Below are 21,584 nucleotides of genomic sequence, written 5' to 3' on the forward strand. Positions count from 1 at the left end.
CTTCTTGCATCGCAGTGTTTGTATTTGTGGTTCTGAGTGAACCACATGCAATCGAATTTGCTGCATATTTTCAGGATCCCTGAAGGACTTTGAATTCCACGGCTATTAATTGCACACTATTATTGTGTTAATGTTTCATTATGTTGATCCTTTTTATTTTCAAATCAACTATTTCTAACATTTTTTAATCAGCCACTGTTGGTCCATAATGCAAAATAAATAAACAAGGTTTAGAAATTGTAATGGATTGTGTACCCAAAAATTTGTAACTGGTAGTTTTATAGGGACTGTCAATCTACACTATATTTGTTAGTGCACACATGCCATTCAGTGTCTCGTTTGATGAAGCAAACAATCTTCTACCAGCTTAGAGTAAGATTTCTTTTCTTTTTTTTCTTGCAAATACAGCTTTAGAAAAAATATTAAAAGTTATGCCAACTTTTATTTTACCTGCTTTATTTTTGATGCAGTTAATCATTTTTCTAAACTTATGTCCCACAATATTTTTTTCCTTTTTCTCTTCTTTTTCTAGGCGGAGGGTGTTTCATTTTAGGTTAATGCACCGTGTCCCCAGCTGAGCCTTGCAATTTGGGGCCCAGCTTAACAGACCGTGTTTCTTTTGGATTCTCTCCTCAGTAAAAGCCACCAATATGTTGGTCTAAAAACTGAAAATATGACCATGGAAGACTATGCTGTGTTTGTATTTAACGTTGAGGATACATAAGACTGTTGTAGGGTGTTCAAAATATGTTAAGCACATCCTATCTGATTGTTATATTTGAACTGAGACTTACTAGGATTCTAACACTGCCAAATATTCAGAAAAAGTTGAAATATTATATGTGGGAATCGGTAGAGAAAAAAGAAAGAAGGATAAAAAGAACAGGTGTGCTCAGATCGTACAGGATTTCACATCGGGAGGTGCTCCCTGTGAAAAGTCAGACTTGTCAAAATTATTGATGAACCAGTCAGAAACCATTTCTACAGGTGATGCTACTGATTTGTTTCAGCAGCACCTGCAAGAAAAAAAGATTCTGACACTCAGCATGGTGTTACCTGAATGTGCTGGTAAACATTATCACTCAATGCTCTCCGCATTATTTCACTGAAATTCAAGCCACTGGTGCACCTGTTCATACAATCTACCAAGGACGAGTCCTGTGTGCCTTCAGACTCAATTGATGCCAAGCATTTCCAACAGTAGCCTTTAAAAAACACACACACTCAACTGATTTCTTAACAAAGTATCTATTAATACATTGCCCGTACAGTTTTCCGTCTCTCTTTTGGTCTCCTTCACATTTGATAGTCTCTCTGGCCCCACATCCACCTCTCAAGTTATTTGCTGCAGTCGATATCCATCTTCCCAGCGAGCGATGGGTGTTGGAGAAAAGTTCCTCCCGCAGATCAAATGGTCGGAAATCAAGATGCTTCCTCAGCATGTTTCCTGGCTGGTGACTTTGAAGGAGATTGGCCCTCTCGCTGTGCTCACAGAAGTACCTCAGTTTCCCAAAACAACAAGAAGAACAGTTTGATTGCACCCAATACTGCGACAATAAAGCAGGTTGTCTGAATGAAAGCCAGTCACAGTTTAGTTATGTAAGAGAACTAGAGGAGTGTTGCAGCATCTTACCCTCTCACTTCCCTCTCCTGCTGTGAGTGTCTGTCTCAATACATGGTCTTACACTTTCATCAAACTCTCTCTGTGTCTCTCTCTTCCTCCATCTTCTTCTAACACATAAAGCTGCATCTGTGTCCTTCCTGCTTTGTATTAGTGTTGGAGAAGTTACGACTTTTCCAGTGTATCTTGTGTGCTTGTCTGAAGTGGAAGCTTTTCGCCAAAATAGAAATCCTGCCTGCTGCTCTCTTAAATACAGTAACTGTTTGTGTCCAGGCACTTTGGAGCATTAATGAACAGCGCTCCCCAAGGAAACATGCCACAGCAACGGGGTTGCTAACTATTGATTGAAATGACTCTGTCTGGCCTGTATCGGTGCTGTGTTTACATAAAAACCACCCATGGCAGCGTAGTCACTGAAAACAAAATTTAAACTGAAATATTGGAAGTTAAACTGTTGTTGTTTTCACCCTGCATCGGATTCAACTATTGTGCACTCCCACTGGTCTTTTGTGCTTAAGTGGCTTGATTGTTTCTGTGCCACTATTTGGTTATTTGTTTATCTATTTCTACAAGCCCACGCAGTTTTTTTTTTTTGTGTATTTCACAGCAATGCACCTTTTCGGCCTCAATTGGCAGCTCCAAGAGTTGGACAACCAGCCGGCTTTTGAAAATGGAGGAGTTGGGAAAACAGGGCCCACTCAGTCGAGTGTAGGGACAGCTCTCTCTGCTGATGGTGAGGAAATAAGACTGACATCTAATGCTCAATATTAATATTGTTTATTCTTTTGTTGGCTTCACTGGATTTTAGTTTGGATTGTATCTAAAATATATTGTGTGGGTTTTAAATATTCTGAATACTAAACAGTTTAAATGAAAGGGCAGGTGTTGATTAGTTGTTGGCCAATGAATGAAAAACTTTCATCTAAAGTCAAGGGTTTCTTTAGTTGATGCATTTGAAATTTAATGTCAACTTTGGAGAACAAAAAGCAGAATGAGTTTTAACGACACACAAACGAATTAAATCAAGCAAAGGTCTAAATGGCAATAAAGACAAATTGCGGCAGCAAAACATTTGGCTTCCACATCCAGCTCAATGCCCAGACTTTCAAATTTATTGAGATCTTTCACCTTCTGAATATTAATTAACTGATTCCAGACAGCTTTCTACTCTCTAATCATAATCTTGGACCATTGTGTATTCATCAACAAGCAGGCGGGCCATTGCAGCTCACCTTTACAGCAAAAGCCACCAAATTAATCTCTAAGCGCACACAGTATTTAGAATGCATAGCCATGAAAACAATAATTGAGTTGAGTAGGCCAGGCAAAAGCTCAGTTGTTTAAACTCAACTAGATTTAAATCCTCATAAGTACTGCTAATTAAGATAGCATGAGACAGGTTTTGGACTGTTTAAAGGCAATCAATAGTCAGCTATTATTCTCCCTGGAGGTAAACTTGGCTTCCAGTCTTCACTTTGACTGAAGCTAAAGTGACAGGCAATGGCCTCATTACACGCACAACACTGAGGCATGCAAATAACTGGGGTCTGCCACAAACAGATATAGCCACAGCTACAGTATATCTATGTCCGCACTCTATAATGCGTAAGAACAGAAGAAGCAGTAAAGGTATGCAAGTGTATCATCCAGCTGCATTCCTTCCTCAGCAGAGCCTTAGATGGTAAGGGTTTAAAAATGCTTTACAGCTTTTTCTTCTTAACAATAAAATGTATTCTTATAATAGCACCTCGCAAGCTACAGTTTTTTAATTGAGTATGAGTTATATTTAAACCCACCATTTCTCCATCTTTGCCACTCGGAGGGCACAGTTTAAAGACATCATTCTCCAAATTGTTTTGATTTGCTGTTATTGGTCTGGCAAGGTAGTGCTCAGTATATGTGACAGATTCCATTTAGACCTTATCTGATATGAAGGCTTAGTCTATGAGTCACCGGGACCAAAGTAAAAATGGAAGACTTGGCCTCTTAGTCTTATAAAAGGGCAATTATATCTGGTCATTTTGTTGTTGAGCAGTGCATCATGGACTACAGGGAACCATTACTTTTAATACTCCCTTGCTCAGTCACAATTCATTTGGAAAAGATATGACTATTATGCCCCTGTGCATGAATAAAACAATTCAATGCTGCAAAGCAAAAGATATATGAAAAATGAGAGGATAGCAAAAGATTCTGTGATGACTTATTTGCACTGTTGGTCAAATGGTTTAAAAAAAATGTGTTTTTTCCAGTTGTTATTGGAACTTGCACAATGTAACTTCTCACTGTGTCCAGCCAATCCCAAACCAGCTCAATGGGGTTTAAATATGGGGACTCTGCTGCCCTTAAATCATTGACCACTTTTCTTCTTCTGATATTTTGGGTCATTATCGTGCTCTAGGATGACCAACCAGTCGGTCTTCCTTTTTTCCACCATTTTGATAGCGCTATCCTGTGCTAGTTCCTGCAGTAGAGTGTAATAATCAGAAGGTGTAGTAACAAAGTCGGTTCTGATACTGGCTTTGCACAGAGACGAAGGCTGTGTGAGCGATCATTAAAAGTTGAGGCACCTATAGGAACTGTTTGCATTAACTTTCAGTACTTATTTCCATTGTTGTGAGAAAGCTGTTAATCCTTTTTCTTAATCCTTGAATATGTCTGCTTTTATTAAACTCAGATGACTCTTATTAAGTTTTTCTTATTGTCTTTTTTCTTACTTTCCAGTGACTTAAACTGTTATTATAATTATTGTTTCATTTATTTATATATTCATTCTTTGGGTAGTTTAGTTACTAGTTTTTGTATGATTTATTTGCTGGAATTCATACTTATTTTTGGAGTTATTCTAAAACTCTTGGATGGTTGTGTTCAGTCAATATCACCTTAACTCTATGGTTTCGGGTTTGTTTCTCTCTTATAGGAAGGACTAGCATGCTTCATCCAGAAAACAACTCCATCGATACTGGGCAGGTGGACATAGGGAAGAGAGTGGGTCAGAGCATTCCACCGGGTGTGTTCTGGCGCTCTCAAATAAACATGGAGGAACCGGGCTTTCTTAAGTTCAACATTTCAGTACAGAAAAACGCACTGATTGGAGTCTATGGACGAAAGGGCCTCGCACCATCTCACACTCAGGTAAAGGCTTTGATGTAACTTCTTTAAAATTAGGATAGTGTGAAACTGAGTCAAGAAAACCAAAACACATCGTCTTATATTTGAAAAGTCCGATTGATAAGCGGTGAAAACATATTGCTAGAGAATGTGCTTACTGGGGATAACTTGGATAGTTCTTTCTTTGTCACTGGTGTAACTAGATTTAGGATCCCAATATCTGGTCTCACCCTTGCTGCTCTGTTCAACTCACTCAACAGATTTAATTACATTTAACGTCCTCCAATGGTGGATATGAACATAAAGTCAAAACAGTGAAGATATCCTGACGTTTCTGGAAATCCTTCCTTTTGCACTGCCTATCAAATCAAACGCCTTTTTCTGTTGTTCTCAGTTTGTTTGCACATATAATACCCTGTATGTTTAATGTTTTGCATCAACAAGAATTATTGTACATCCAATTAAGGATGTAAAGATTTTATTTTTTTAACCTTTCATCATTTATTTATTTGCACCTTTAGGGCACAACACAGTACTGACATATTAATCACCTTGTAAAGGCTTTTTAGCTGCTCAGTGCTCCATTATCAGGTTGTGTGCATTGGTTAATAGAGGCTTTTCACTAATGGGTGCCTGCTGTGTCTGGAAAAAAGGCAAACGGTGAGACTGAACCAAAAACCGTAAAGTTTTACGAGCTACTGAAATCTCTCACCGAACACTTTTCTTAAGAATAATTATGGTAATTATCTGTGAGTTCATCACTACGAACAAGCCTTTTTTTCTTATATCTACTGAAGAGAGTTGTGGTGGCAGGATTTAGAAATTTGATTGCATTTTCTATTATCTGTGGAAGCTATTTCACTGTGTCCTAAAGAAGATGTGGGTGAAACTGCCAGATTAAATTCAGATTACATAAGGGTTGTTGTTTTTTTTTTTTCCTTTGCTTTACTTCTATATGAATATGGGTGCTTTTGCAAATTAGAACTCGGTGTAGTTCAGTTTTCTGCTCTCAGGTTTGATTTGCCCATGTGTGTGGGCATGCACAGCTTTCACTTCCACTAAATGGCTGCCATTTGCAAATTGAAGTGTTTCCAAAATGTCTGATGTGTCACTTGAATGGCATTTCTGGGTATCTGAATGTCCAATGTCTAGTGATGGTGATGGAAGCACTCAGACAATGGCTATTTTCCACCACACTTGACAGCAAAAGCTCTTAGCTTCACCTTCTCGACATTCTCTCTTAGTAAAGATGGGCTTCACTCAAGTGAAGACAGTTAGGGCCACTCTTTGATGGAAGAAAGTCCAATGCAAGTGACAATAGGTGAGCTGGATTGCACTTTCAAGGTGAAAAAAAGGTAGCCCAACAAAATCAAAGACCAAAGGGTACTAATTAACAAGACACTACTTTTATGTCTCAAGCAATTGTTGCACTGACACTCAAGCTTGTCAATGGTGGGCACTGTGTCCATTGTGGCCACTTCCAAATTACATTCTATTCAGGTACTGGGGGCACAAATCAATGCATTTACTTAACTGAGCATGAAAGACCCCAATGAGAGATATTGACTGTTCATCGTATTCACAGCTTGGAAGACAAGACTGCATTTAAGTGCAACAGCCTTTCCACCTTTCTCAAATATAGACTTCCTCCATCTGCTATTGAGTGTCTCTCTGTGCTGATACAAACCAGAAGTTGGGAGGAACAAACTTTCCTTTTTTTTTTCTTAGCAATTTGTACTCTGTTGTACGAGTACGGCTTGTCCACTCAATCTAAAGGCATTCACAGCCTCTGAGCATTCCTCCTCTGTCCATGGGGCATCCAGCAGTCTCTTCACGCTTGGTCTCTTGACTGTTACTCACCCGTATTGTTGGATTGAGATGAGTTGGGGAGGGGGCCTTTCACACAAGCTAATCGAGATGTATGCACTTGGCCGGGGGGTTTAGGGTTTCTGGGATGAACTGTTTTATTACTTCTCCCTCAAGTCAACAACACAAAGAAGTCAACTTCCGCCAGGTTAATATCCCTACCCTGCCCCCCTGCTCTGCTCAGAACGCTTTAAATCACAGCGTTGACTCTTCCTGCCCCTCGCTTAATGCTCTCTTCTCAGTCGTTTGCAAGTCAACTAAAAGGTCGCCTGGGCCTTTGGGTTTGTCACATTCCTGAGCACTAAATCCTGTTTTAATTCACCTTTTGTCCCCATTCTTAATCCATTTGGACATTTGTTGTGTTTCCGTGAGACAGAATATTCCATAGGTCCTCGATTATAAGTGTCTTTTTTATCGCCCTTAATGTGGATTACAAAAGAATGTTAAAATTATTTGTAAATTCAGTTTTTACTGGAATCAAATGATGAAGTGTTGACTTCCAGCTGAAATAAACGGAACATTTTAATATGTGGTCAAATTTTATAAACATATGTGTCTGAATTTTCCGTTTAAAAGTGCTTCAGCTGTGTTGTCAGTCAGAAATCAATGGCTTAAACAGTTCATCAAAGCCCTCTGCAAACAGCCTCATCGCTGGATTTGAATTGGAGCTCTTTAAAAACAGCTACTGTGCCAATCTGTATGCATCCCACTCCTAAGAAATCCACAGACTCTGTTCCAGCCTGAGCCTTCACTATAGGCTCAGTGCATCTGTGTAGCTAACAACTGCGTTAGCCAGGGGATCTGCTGTCTTCATCAGATGTACTCCTCTGCAGCCTGTAGCATGTTTGGGGATTTTTGTGTTACACTGTTTTCTGCTGCAGTGCTCTGTGTACCTTGCAGCTTCAGTCAAAATGAGGCTCAGGTGTCGAGCAGGTGCAGTGAGACCAGATGTACCAATTTACTCATTGGCAGGAATAACTCGTTACTCCTTGTTTACCCTTTAAATCAGTGTTTGTTTGGAGCTAATATATCGATATGCTGCTAAATTCCTCACATATAACAATAAAAAAGAAAACGCCTGAGGTCACCGTGTCTTTAAGTTGCATTTGTTCTCATTCACTAGCGCAGTGCCTGTTCAGGGAGAGCCCAGGGCATTTTCTGTCCCTAAAATGTACACATTTTTCCTAAATGGCTGTTCGGGCAGTCTGCTGTTGTGAAAGCTAACAGATACATGTATGATGTTAAAAAGGGAAGGAAAAAAGTTACTAAGCACAGCACAAGAACATAAGATGAGAAGCAGAGTTAATGCCAATTAAGGCACTTGCTAAATAATCAAACACAGACTCACCTTGCAAGAAAAAGCTACGTCAAATCAAATTATATGTGGTCATAAATGTTCATATTATAATCTCTTGCAGTCAGCGTTGGTTCTTTAGACATCTCACAGTAAAGTACTGTATAACAAATATTTTAATCAAACTAATCACTCATCCAAATGATACCAAACTTGACAGTGCACAAGCATTGCAAAATGAATCATTGATTAGACTGATTTTTTTTAATGCTTTGCATCTACATTATACTGTTTATGATATCCAATGCTGATTTGCATTCAGTACAGTGGATGGTTATTTCTTGAGAATAATCTTGGAATCCATATGGTTATTTCTTAGCAATCTACAGATATCAAAAGAAAATTAGCAGGACCATTATCATCAATGATGACAGTTTTCACTGCCTGCCAATCAAGTCTACTGACTTAAATTTGAAGAAACTGTCTAAACTGTGTATAGATGTGATTGAGAAATGTGGTATTTATTTATATTCTGGACAGGTGCTCCTGAACTGAATAAATGAGAATTTTTACTATCACCATTATTACATTATCAATGTTAATTTAGCAGATTGTAATAAACACATTGCCAGCCTGTCTGTAAATTCACTCCCAGCCGACGTAACAATATATTTTTGGAACATTTTTGAGCATTTGCCCTAGAGCCATATCAGCTCTATCAGTATACAAACACCTCTCCAAACCACATCTATCAACTCCAAATAGCTTTCACTGAAAAATCAACATTTATTATACTCTGAATATTTGCTGTGTACACGAACCTGTTATGGCTGTGTCTTGCTTTACAACTTCACTTTGAGTCCCTGTCAGACTGTGCATGCAAAGCATTCAATATTTAAAAAGATCAAAACTTTTTGAAAACTCTCTCTCTCTCTCTCTTCTTTACTGTCTGATTTAATTAGGTTGACATTAAAGGTCCATCTTTTGCATCTGCTGGAGTCTGTTCTGGCTTTTGTTTTGCAGTATGACTTTGTCGAGCTACTGGACGGCAGTCGGCTTATCGCCAAAGAGCATCGGGCTCTGAGTGAACCGGACACAAGGGCCCGCTCAGACCCAGTTGCCGTCCACCAAGCCGGATTCATCCAGTACCTGGACTCAGGAGTGTGGCACTTTGCGTTTTATAATGACGGACGGAACGTGGAGACAGTGTCCTATAACACCATCATCCAAGGTATGAGGACACACATCTGCTATGAGAATGAATGCAGTTGGAATAGTGTGTAATAACATGTTCAGAAGACTTTAATTTAGCTGTGCCTGCATGAACAAACACTTAGATATTTGGAAAATCTGGCTGCCACACAAACATGCTGAGCTTTTTAAACTTTGAGAAAGCAAGGAGGCAGATCTGGGCTTCCGTTGGAGGGTAGTGGATTATTGTGCTCAACACTATAATGCAAGACCATACACAGCATTGATCCTTCCCTCCTAACAACCTCTTCAGTGTTCTGAAGTCTGTGAAATTTCCTTGTGGGTTTTGCGGTAGGAAAAACACTGAGGTTGAGTTAACGTTTTTTTCTTTTTCTATTTCCTTCGGGGGTTCCATTGATCTGGCCCTACAAATATAAAGGTATTGACGTGTGAGGTCAAAATTGCCTGGGTCCGACGCTAGCTCAATGAACATCCAATACAAGCTAGAGTAATAACAAAAAAGTTTGCCCCCTTAACGCAGATCAAAATGAGGGTCCCAGTCTTTTGGGGGTGCCTTTTATGAGCGATGGTCTGTTGAATGAACACAAGATCTGTCTGTAGGATATGTCAGATTAACTTCAACTCGGAGAGGATTTGAGTTGTAAACACTCAGGAGATTGCATTGCTTGTGTGGGCATGATCAGTCATTCAAGGGTTTGAGGTGGTGGTGAAGCGTTAGAGGAAATAAGAAAAAGGAAATTGTGTCAAGGAAATACATTTGTTGTAATTTAAAATGCCTTTGTGGCTTTTACTTAACATGGCTTACATGGGAACAATTGGGCTGCAGAATAGTGTTATGGAGGCTTAGACCTTATTCGGACGTGGACAAATAGCTGTAAATGTATGCCATGACTGATACAAGCACTGCAGATGAGAGATGCTTAGAAATTCCAAATTAATGCAGGGGGGATAAAAGAAAAATTGCTGTCTTGGCTGTCTTGCAGTATTTCATACATTTTTACAGTTGTCAAATGTTATATTAGAGAGGAAATTTAGACTTGTTGTAATGTGACAATCTGATGAGTTATTAATTGTTGGAATTACATGCTGCTGCACCCACAGAATCGGTGACAGAGTGCACACACAACTGCTATGGGAACGGGGAGTGTGTGGCAGGATCGTGTCACTGTTTCCCAGGATTCATAGGACCATATTGTTCCAGAGGTAATTGCTCAGCGTCTTTATTCATCTTAAAGGGTCGGTTCAACTAAATTAAAAACAAACAAAGACAGCTATATATATATGTGTGCTTTAGAAAATTGGATTGCCATAATATAACTGAAGTAAATACACTTTTGTTTTTACAATGGTATGTTTGTCAGTTGGTAGTTTTCCAGCAGTCTCAAACTAGAAATGCAGAATTTGCTGTTTAGACAGTTTAAAGAGACTCCAGTGGATATATTCATGCATTGCTTGTCCACCAGAAAGAACAGCTCAAATATAATATTTGCTTATGTATTGTACAGGCCTTTTCTGTGTGTAGGTCTATCTAGCTAGCTATCTGTGACCTGCTCCTGTAAGACTGAGGTGCTTCCTGTTCTGATTCTTGATACGATTTGTGTTCTGGCTTTTGGTCATCACAGGCTATAACTGTACTTGCACTTAATTGTTGCAGTTTCACATTATTGTCAACTAACTCCAGCATCTTCATGACTTTCCATTTGGAACCATGCAGATTTTCCTGCTTCCCAGATCAAATTTCTTTAAAAAAAAGAAAAAGGAAAAAAAAGTAATATATAGTTACGGACAGAAGGTCCTGAGTTCAATTCCACCACCTGCTTTCTGTGTGGATAGTGCTCTCCAGGTACTCCAGCTTCCCCCCACTGTCTAAAGACATGCAGTTAGTAGGGTTACATTAATTGGTGAATTTAAATTGCCCATAGGTGTGAACGTGTGTGCAAACATCTGTCTGTCTCTAAGGATAAGAGGAAGAGAATGGATGGATAAATAGATAATTTTTTAACTACAAGTTCAGTTTAAAACATGTGCACAATCGATACGTGAATACGAAGTTGTATCTGGGAACATAATTCGACTACCTACCATAAAGACTCGAGGAAGTTTTCATTCTCTTGGCTGTTTTTTTGCCAAGCTAAGCCTACGGGCTGCTTGCTTTACATTTAAATTATAGACAAAAAGGGCTTCAGATTTCTCATGTAACTGCAAATCTACAGTATTTCTGATATTTTTTCCATCTACATTAGATGAAAAACAAAAAACAAGACAGAATTATAAAAATGTACCTGGTGTCTTTCTTCAGCCGCCTGTCCAGTGTTGTGCAGCGGTAATGGCCAGTACACCAGGGGGCGCTGTCAGTGCTACAGCGGCTGGAAAGGCACCGAGTGTGACGTTCCTGCGTCCCAGTGCATTGATCCTCAGTGCGGGGGACATGGGCTCTGTGTTGCTGGAAACTGTGCGTGCAACACAGGACACAAAGGAACCAACTGTGAACAAGGTAACCTGAAAATAAGAATTCTTCCCTCCGGATTCAAAGCAGCAAGATGCAGCATATTCCTGTGTGAAGCTCAGGGGGAATCGACACAGTCCATTGGTGAAACAATTGGTGTTTTCAACTCCACCAAGCAGATAATGCTTTGGATGTCGTTATTGATACGGGTTGTATGAATTAACTCCCTCTTAGTGTTTCGAACACATCAGGGTACAAGCTGGAACAGATTGAGCAGAGTCTATTGATGCAGTCACCTATTGGAAGGCTCCACAGATGAAGACACTTGTTAAAATCAATCAGTCAATGGCATCTGTTCCTCCGCTTACTAAGGAAGTGCTCCTTCTTCTCTCTTGTCAAGCTCTTTCACCTCCCCCGTTCACTTCAGTACTTCAGTGCATTTAACTTTATTGATCTCCACGCAGACAAAAAGCAATTATAAGCTCAGATTTACATGCGGGAGCTTTTGACCTTACATGTAAAATGCTATTAAGTTCTTTAATGAATATACTGTGGTTTTCTTTGAAGTGAAACAATATGGGAAGGAAACATTTATGGGAGGAAGCTGCTTTTGTAGCTCCAAGTAAGGGCTCCAGTTTGACAAATTGGCAAATAATCATTATCAGCGTCCAAGTAGATATAGAAATGCACGGCGCAATCAGCACTAGAAGAAGCAGAAAAACGTTGCAGGAAATTATCCCTTGTTAGTAATGGGTTGATTATGTTGGTCATAATTGCTAATTATTAACCTAGATCAGCAAGTTGGTCTGCAAATTGTTAATAGTAATTGATTGTATCTGTCTAGACACTAATTGTGCTGCTTTTCCTATCGCCTGTAATGGAGCATAATTATGCTGCCAGTATGTTGGAAGCACCCTATAATATACCGTAGAGGAGCTGGTTGAACATAGGGTGGAAAATTACTACTGGCCACCACCAAACCCTGCAAAAAATTTCAGCTGCGCCTCACCAGCCATCATCTGGCACTTGAGTATTTCCACTCTAAAATGATTTTTGGCTGGTAGCAGACTCAAAGTGGCCAGGGTAAATAAGTAGGGTTATATCCAATCTAAAAGTGGTAAACTGACATTGCTGTCACACTTGCTGTGTGTCCTCAGTGGACTGTGTGGACCCGACGTGCTCTGGTCACGGAGCCTGTCATCATGGCGAGTGCCACTGTAACCCAGGCTGGGGAGGGATCAGTTGTGAGATCCTGAAGAGCACTTGTCCAGAGCAGTGCTCCAGTCACGGCACCTTCAACACCGACTCGGGAACCTGCATCTGCGAGACGAACTGGACAGGTGCCGACTGCTCCATAGGTCAGAACGCTTTTTCGCTTTCTTTCCACCTCCTAAAGCTATCATGTGTAGGGTTTGTGATTTTAGGTTATATAATAATTCTTATTTTCAAAGTCATTAAAGAATAATTCTATTTAATAATTCATTTTAATTAATAGTTTGCTCAATGAAACCTTAATGTGATGAAAAACGGTGACACACACATACCTTAAGGTCAAGAAGAAATCTGTGATTTGGAGCAGCTCTGCTTTTGGTCTTTTTCATGTTTTAGGCACATTTTCAAATTCTACACATTTGCCAAAATAGAATTAAAGCAAGTTGGTGTTAAATCTGTAGTCTTTTATTGTATTTGTCTGTCGCATTGCTGATTAGTGCAGGGTTGTTCCACAAACAAGTCAATGCAGACAGTGCAGCTAGATCTATAGTGTTTTGTTTTGTTTTTTTCACTTTTTTGTGGAAGAAGTTTCTCTAACGAGTAATTGGTACCACATTTGTCTGCGTGTATTCCAAATAAACTCCCCCTCTTGCTGTGCACAGACACCGGGTATCCAAAACAGCAGATGTATAAGCCTTTATTACCGGTTTTAAGTTGAAATAAAAGCTGTCTCGCACAGTGCGGTGCATCTACTTCTGGTTATCTTATTAAGAAACCTAAGCAACAATTATTTAAATTTTGAATAGAAATTTAAAAAAAGGAATTAGAAGAGAAATTTGTATGATTTATGATTTGATCTCTAATAATTTACAAAAAAAACGACACAATTTGAGGTAATTTATCACTGATGTTTTTGAAATATCATTAAAAGAACATTGAAGAACAATTTGTTTTCCTAAATGAATATGCCACATTTTGGAATGAACTATTTAAATCAGTCATAAATCAGTGTTTCTCAGCTTTCTCACACATAAAGCATAAAGGAAACAAAATTATTCATTTGTTGAGTTCCACTGAATCATAGCCTGGGACTGCACCAACAGATAATGATGAATAGGAGTTTGGCTGACTGACATTTCTCATCTGAAGAGCCATGAATACATGTTGCTTTGGTGTTTTATGAGCACTGCTGTTGGTTACACCTTTTTTATACCACCCCGTTTCTTGTTTATTTTCACAATACAACATTTTCAACTAAAGACAGTATGTTTTATGATGAGGAAGTGTTCCCAAATGGGCAAATGGGAATAACAATACCAAATGTCTGTTTACATGACACAAACACTCTAAAATATCAGAAAAAACCCCCGAAATCTCAGCTGTTTACCAAGTGAAAGTAAGAAAGTAATTTCACCTGACTCCAGGAAACAAACCCGATACAAAGGCTTTGTTGGATATAAGGAGACAAATAATGACGTCTGATAGCAGGAGTCACTCATGTTTGGACATAAGAACTAAGAAGTCTAGACTGAAATCTGTCCTAGTTCTGCTAAGTTCATGCTTTGCTTTTCTTCCTAAACTTTCTTTGTTAAAAAACCTACAAAACCAGCATATGACTTTGCTTAAATTGGATTACCAGAACTGATGTTATGGGTTTTGATTTGCTTACCAGTTTGAACCTAAATGATTTTATTTTTTTTAAAGGAAAAAAAGGCAACTGCCTCATTTTGTCATAGGCTGAATAACTCAAACTGCTGATGTGATCACACCATCAAAGTTGTGTAGTGAACACTTGTAGCATGTGCAGATTATAAACACAGCATATGTTAAGAACAAAAGCATCGACTCCACGCTACTTTTGTGTGACCTGGCATATGTTCTTCTTGAAGAGCAACACAAATGTATTTTTAACATCACAAATGCAATGTAGTTTTGCTGCAGCTTTAGGTTTATTTTCGAGGAGATGAGAACAATTAGTATTCCCAGCTGCTCACAGCACACCCTTTTCATTTGTTACCAGGTTTGCATTCAGGCGGTTTATCTATCGACACAGGTAGGTGACATGATAGTTCAAAGGCTGGCCCCTCCCATCGGTTATCTGTGCGTGAGATTTAGATGATTTATTTGCAGTTCCCCCCTCTCGGAATACACTATTTCTGTGTGTGTGTGTGTGTGTTAAAACCAGAGAAAAACACATGCTGAGTCAAACAATTAAAACCAGAAAGTTGGAGTTTGTTTCCGTCAGTATAAAAGGCTGTTGAATATATTACTTTTGGCTGAACTTCAAGCAGAAATTAAAGCGTAAGAAGGCTGGATGGTACGTTTGAGATGCCTGTGCAGGCTTTTTGAAGCAGCATGTAGCCAGTTTGGTTGGCGCTCAAGAAAAAAAAAAGAGGAATTTTGTTGGTGAAAAAGATTTCTTCTTTTCTTTTGTGTCTCACTTTATTTTCTGTTTTTTGAAAGAGAAGTAATTTGTTATTCTATTAAACCTTTTGACATTTCAAACACAATCCTCTCACTCAGCAAGATATCTCAGGCTTGTCAATAGTGAGGGTGGCCTCAGTGCGGTCCACAACTTAGGGAGTTTACTCACCTGGGTGGGTGGAGAATTCCTTCGTAATTAATGCTGCGGTTCTTCTTTAATTAAATAAACTTTAATTAACAAGCGCGTAGCATGAATCGACCGCCCACAACCTCTCAGTCAGGGGCATGTTAAAGGCAGATAAACACTTTTGGACTAATGAAAAATTGATTGCATAGATTCTATGGGAAGGAGGTATTCCTTTGGAATTGAATGACTCCTCTCCAGAGGCACACTTAATATTCTACAATGTCGGCTCAGCTTAATCAGAACCATCCAAGGTCCGTCAATCGAAGAAAAACTCTATTCAGAATGCTGGAACAGAGAGTTAAAAGAGCCTCAGTAAAGGGGATGAACATAGGAAAAGCAGCAGGGGTGGATTGGTTTTAAAAGAAAAAAAAACATGAACATCTAAGACTTGTTACATTTTGGGCAGCAGAATGATGCTGGCTAATTTGCTTTCACTGACAGCTATACCAAGTTTTAAAAAAGCACCAAACTTTTTCGTCATGCGGCTCTAAATTTTCTAGAGCATTTATAGTCACTTAAAATTTGAGGACATACTTGAGCTTCTTTCGTCTCGCACACTGACGGCTATTGTCACAGCAGAAAGCTTTATGGCTCTTCTGTTCGAAAGCTTTGATAGAAGCTCTTAGTTCCAGGAAATCAACATTTCTTATTCCCAGACAAGAGCAGCCACAGATTGTTGAGCATTAGCTTTAGCCTGGTACAGACTGATTTACTTACCACCCATGGATTCAATCATTTGAATTTTGTAAAGATAACACAGATTTATAACAGCTGCTCAGTTTTTTTTAGAACTCCATACTTGAAGACATGTTGATCTAACATTTTATAAGAACCCACTTAAATCCATAACCCTCGCCTCAGTCTGCCAAGACGCCATGCAAATGAGTGTTCGTAATATGTAAAACCATAAAAGTGGTTGTTTTAGAAGTTTTTAGATGCACAGTAATTGCAGTGTTTCATTGTTCAATGCTTTTATGGTGATGACAGGCTTTGTTTCATTTGATGGTAACCACACTTGTAAAAAAAAAAAAAAAACAGTTTGTGAAATAATTTGAATTAAAAAAAATAGTTACAGGAGCTACAGCAAAAGCGAAAAATTACCTTGATTGTGCACGTGCTTGAAATAAATGTCCTTTTATTATGATACTGTCATGAGCATTACTTTTACTGAAAATGGGAGAAAGGTGTTATTGAGAAATAAATTTCCTATCAGCTAGATGTCGAATGAGTCATACGTTATTAATAAGAAGACCAAGTGCTTATTTTTATATACCTATAAAGAGTCTATATATAAAAGTTCGGAATGTTAATAAAGTGATTATTTTATACACTTTGCTATCTAAAGAAGTAGCACAAAGCAACTTCTCAGGTTAAGGGGAAAAAAAGAGAAAAGTCCAAGGTGCCCATTTCTTCCAACGGCAACTTGTATTGGGCTCGGAAAGCAGATAAACCTTCATAGACTTCCATGTTAAAAGGCCAAACTTGAGAGAAGAAGAAAAGCATGTTTACAGGCTAGTACAAAAGAAAGAAGTTTTTTTTTAATGGGATTATTTTCTAATGTATTATCCGCCGGTTAAGTCTGACGTCACTTCCAGGTCCAAAGTCTCCTTTGGTTCCCAAAATCAAACACTGAGGGGCGGCTAAAGTTAAAAACAGTCTGAATTCTTTCAGCTCCAATAAAATAATCAGTGTGGCTGTTCTCCCAGGTTTTTCAATAAAGTTTAACATCCAAGAAGCTATGAAAACAGGATTTACAAAGTTTAGTGGAGTTGGAACTTTGCAAGAAGTTAGCTCTTTAGTTTCCTGCTAAAGATGATAGAATATTTTCTGATTGAAGTATTTCGGGAAAAAAACAACAACAAAAATGGCTTTTCTATCATTATGGACATAAACAGAAATGCAAAAATAAATAACAAGAACATTTGAAGAGTTAGTAAAGGTGGGTTACCTGACTTAGAATCAAATGATAAATAATATATAATTTATTTTTTCACTTAGTAGAAGGTTTTGTTGAGGGTAAACGGGTAAAGCCCAACATCATAAAGTAAGAAAAATGCTGAAAACAGATGAAACTTCTATTAATAGAACGTCTGAGATTATCACATCCACATCATGAGGATGGTTTTGAATATATTGATGTATTGTTTGAATTACTGTGGAAAAAGTCATGATCCAAAGCTTAATATCAACAGTGAAGCGCACGATAGTCGAAGAGCACCTGCTATGGTTGACTTTTGACAGCAGTACAGTATGACAAACATTCACACAACCAATAGAAACACAGAATGACCAGAGCAGGCTCATGTAATAGACAGAAATTCCGTATTATAGGCAGAGTGCAGCAGCCAGTGCAACCATAATTTCTGACCTGGTCAACCTAGCGGTCGGCGCACAGTGTGTCGCTTTTTGTGTGAAAGGGCCATGATCTTTTTCTGAAGCATCCACATAGTCATAGAAAATGATTCTTTCTATTAAATAAAACAAGACATAAAGCATTGCGACACGTTAAAAAGACTGCAGCAGGACCTTGGACCACGAAACAGGATTGATACAGCACTGCTTAACAAGCGGATTAGGAGAGGGGCTTCTCTGAAAGACAGGTTGTGGGATGACAGACGGCTAATTTGAGTCACTGAACTGGAGCTATCCTCCATGTTTGTAGTGTTTGATCCTTTTAGAACATTTTAAATTTAATTATCTTTCAAATTTTACGTTTTTTGTGGACGGTTATTTAAGATCATGCTAGAGGTCTCGCTGTTTTTTTCTCTTCGTATTTCTTTGTTTTTTTGTCAATCAGTGAATTTCTAGTATTATTTATCCATCCATCCACTTGCTTCCACTCGCCCTTATGACAGATGGCATGTTATTATTTATGTTGGTGCTAATTAGCAGGTACTTATCTGTGTGATGCATCCATATAGTGTATGAATGCACCCTGCTAGCCTTAGCTGATAACTTGGCACTCTACCCTTTCATCAAAATATGGCTGTTTCTGGCTCCAGACTACAACATGGCAACTCCCCAAATACCGAACTCAGAGATTCAAAATGGTGCAAACAAATGGCTGAATCTTATGTTTTCAGAGCTTTTTCTCTTTCTTTGTTTCTTTGTTTGTCTGCACCTTGCTGAGAGGCGAAAGGAATGTGGGAGGTGTGGCCAACACGAGTGCTCCAATGCGACATACAGAATATTTGAATGTTATAACCTTTAATTTTTCATTTCTTCAGTGTGCATTTGAACTAGTTTCAGTACACTCCGTGCATATTGCTGTGTAGAGTCGTTTAAAGGCTACATGGGAAACATAGGATTTTCACCTGGATCCATAAAAGTGATCATGTCGTATGTCAAGATTAATATGATAAATTGTAGATGAAGAAATATTATTTTTTCTTACCACTCAGTGTGCATTTTGGTAAAGTAGCAGCAGGATAAAACTTAAAAGGACATTTTTTTCTATGCAAATTATTATTTTTTTATGTCTGTCGTGCATTCCAGTCTACACTCTTTTTAAAAACAATTGTTTCCACAACAAGTCCACCGAGATCCATATCGCACAAGAAAGCAGCAAAGGCCTGACATTTCCCATGTATAACGATGCGTCTTAAACATTCCTTTAACAGATAGCAGTAATTTTGACTCTCTTTAGATGAAATAGTGTCAGACATTGAAGTAGTTGCCTTGCAGTGTCGGGATTTTTCTTGCACGGTTTTTATGTCTTGTTTACAGTTAAACTTATTGGCCCACTTTAACTGAGGAAGCTCACACTTAGCAAACATCAGAGCGTTTTTTTCTGCGTTGGCAGATGCATCTATTCAGCATACAAAAATACACGAGTCTAGAAGGGAGGAAAAAAAAAAGACTTTTCAAGGAACAGAAGCTACATGTCTCCATGGCTCTTTGTTTTGCAACAGAGGTGTGTGTGGTGGACTGTGGCCCCCACGGCTCCTGCATAAGTGGTGTGTGTCACTGCGAGGAAGGCTGGACAGGACCAGAATGTGAGCAGAGGGACTGTCACCCACGCTGCATCGACCACGGAGTCTGCCGAGAGGGCAAGTGTGACTGCCACCAGGGCTGGACGGGTGAACACTGCACCATCGGTGAGCCATGGTGACACATACAGTACCGTACACCTACACACCCTTGACAGAAGGGCACAAACTGCAGAGGAAATTCATTTATGGGCAGATTTAAAAGGGCAGCTCTGGAGTGTGAATGTCAGTATTTTCAGCGCAGCTTCAAGCATCAGGCACAGATTGTGGTACTGCTGTCGCTGCTTACCTTTTCAATACAACTACCTTAGCATGGCAAGTGATGAGTAGTTTTTGATGATATTCACAGAGCTTAGAGGTAAACAACTGCGTCTTGCAATCCAATTTTCAGAGATCACTGAACCGAACACTATATCCAGGATCTTCATCCTTATCTTCCTTTTTTTAATGCTTATTTATATATTTATATATCTTCTAAACATTTCTGTGTCTTATAACATTTCTTCTAAATGTCTGTCAGACACAGTCAGCGTTGGAGGGTAACTCAAAAAGATTTACTCTGCTACATGTTTATTACGTATTTTTAACATCAGTTTATCAAACCTGTCGCATTTTTGAAACTATATAAAACCTTTTTGTCTCAATAATTAACCAGATGCAATAACAAAGCACTTCTCGTGTAAATATTTAGGTGCTGGAGAATATAATAATCCAAATTTTATGGTATAAACACTTTTACAATCATTACTGGGCATTTTAGTGTCGGATTTTCCTTCAGAGTGACTGTATTTACACGGTCTTGCTGCTTTTTCAGTAAAAGCTTTGAGTGCTTCCACCCCCACTAGCTTCGGTGACTATACTGAACATAATAACACCATTTTTTAATGTATTCATTCCGTTCATTGTTATTAATTAGATTAATTTGATTATTTATTTTTAATTTTTTTTTGTTGGCTGCTGATCCTTTTGGCCACCAGCTTCTGTTCAACAAATCTATTTGTCTTTTACCTGCTGTCAAATATTGTGGTGAGTATAAATGTACTGGAGGTGGATTAAAACTAGAATTAAATCTTGGAAACAGAGAGAAACTTGACAAAATGAATTTCTGTTACAATGTTGCCAGTTTTGCTTTTAAACCAAGATGTAACGAAACATTTTCCAAGTTTAAAAAAAGAAGCGCCGGGATCTTACGCACAGATGTTATCTCGTCTCTTTAGAGAGAAGAAAAAAAATCTTCTTGCGACGCCGTATTACAATTAACTTTGTAATTTAGAGCATCGGTTTAGATATTCAACCTTTCGCCTGCTGAAGTGACGCCTCTTTTAGTGAGTCAAGGGCAGGTATTTAGGGAGCCAAAAAGCCACGGGTAGGCCTCTTTGGAATATCATTTTTCTGAAATGGCAGTGCTTCACCTGGCATTAATGAGGATAATGAGTTCTGAGATGTCACTTCCTATTGACCTTTAACTCAAGCTTCCTTCACACCTTACCCTTTGTCAAAGGTCCTGTAGTTAAACCTTGACCCGCCGCTTCAAGCAGCATTCCCCCAAGTGTAATTTCCAACCTCTCAATGACGACACATTCTCTCTGAAACAAAGATCTAGCACTCCAAACTCTTGAACCCTAATTATGTATTTACAAGTTCTCTCATCAGCAATCCCGCTGTCCGCAGCGCAAATCCATCTCCAAGGGGAGACGAGATTGCAGTGAGGGAGTTGTTGGAGGGGTCACATTCCTGATCTTATTAATCTTTCCCTCCTCAGGGCCGACTGTGCATCATCCATTTTCGCTTTCTTTCCTTCCTTCTGTTTAAGGTTCCCAGCAGGAAAGTAACTCCTTGCTTTGGATGCAGGGTCAATGAATAGGCAGTGCGTTACCTTTTCTTGGACAACTGGGAGCCTATTTTGTCTTTCAAACCCTGAATAACTGCCATTTGCACAAAGCGCCTTTTAATCACATTACATGGTCAGAGCTTGAATAGAGGACTTCCTTGGCCATTCTATTGTCACATGGATCTAGATCCTGTTTCATATGCAAGGCTTAACCCATTGTCGCTGCTTTCTCAGTACTGCAGTTTTCCGCTAAGGTGTTTTTGATTTGTCTTTGTGTGCTGCTGGTTCGTTGGCACGCTGTTGTTAAAATCGCTGAAGGAGAGATGATGGGAAAAAAAAATAAATAAGGAAGCATAGTATTCTGCTTCATGATGCATTCATATTGGAATGA

At 38.9% G+C, this 21,584-nt stretch overlaps 1 protein-coding gene across 2 annotated transcripts in view; it reads left to right on the forward strand.

Moving 5' to 3' along the window:
* Nucleotides 1-21,584, forward strand: part of si:dkey-237h12.3 (teneurin-3) — a 177,233-nt gene that overhangs the window by 116,204 nt on the left and 39,445 nt on the right. For both annotated transcript variants that reach the window (XM_063494038.1, XM_063494044.1), the window contains 7 exons: nucleotides 2,229-2,354; nucleotides 4,542-4,756; nucleotides 8,916-9,123; nucleotides 10,206-10,307; nucleotides 11,404-11,598; nucleotides 12,708-12,908; nucleotides 19,285-19,470. In XM_063494038.1, the coding sequence (XP_063350108.1) occupies nucleotides 2,229-2,354; nucleotides 4,542-4,756; nucleotides 8,916-9,123; nucleotides 10,206-10,307; nucleotides 11,404-11,598; nucleotides 12,708-12,908; nucleotides 19,285-19,470 (1,233 nt within the window). The remainder of the gene's footprint in view (nucleotides 1-2,228; nucleotides 2,355-4,541; nucleotides 4,757-8,915; nucleotides 9,124-10,205; nucleotides 10,308-11,403; nucleotides 11,599-12,707; nucleotides 12,909-19,284; nucleotides 19,471-21,584) is intronic.

The sequence above is a fragment of the Pelmatolapia mariae genome, linkage group LG2, assembly GCF_036321145.2.
Source record: "Pelmatolapia mariae isolate MD_Pm_ZW linkage group LG2, Pm_UMD_F_2, whole genome shotgun sequence".
Lineage (NCBI taxonomy): Eukaryota > Metazoa > Chordata > Actinopteri > Cichliformes > Cichlidae > Pelmatolapia > Pelmatolapia mariae.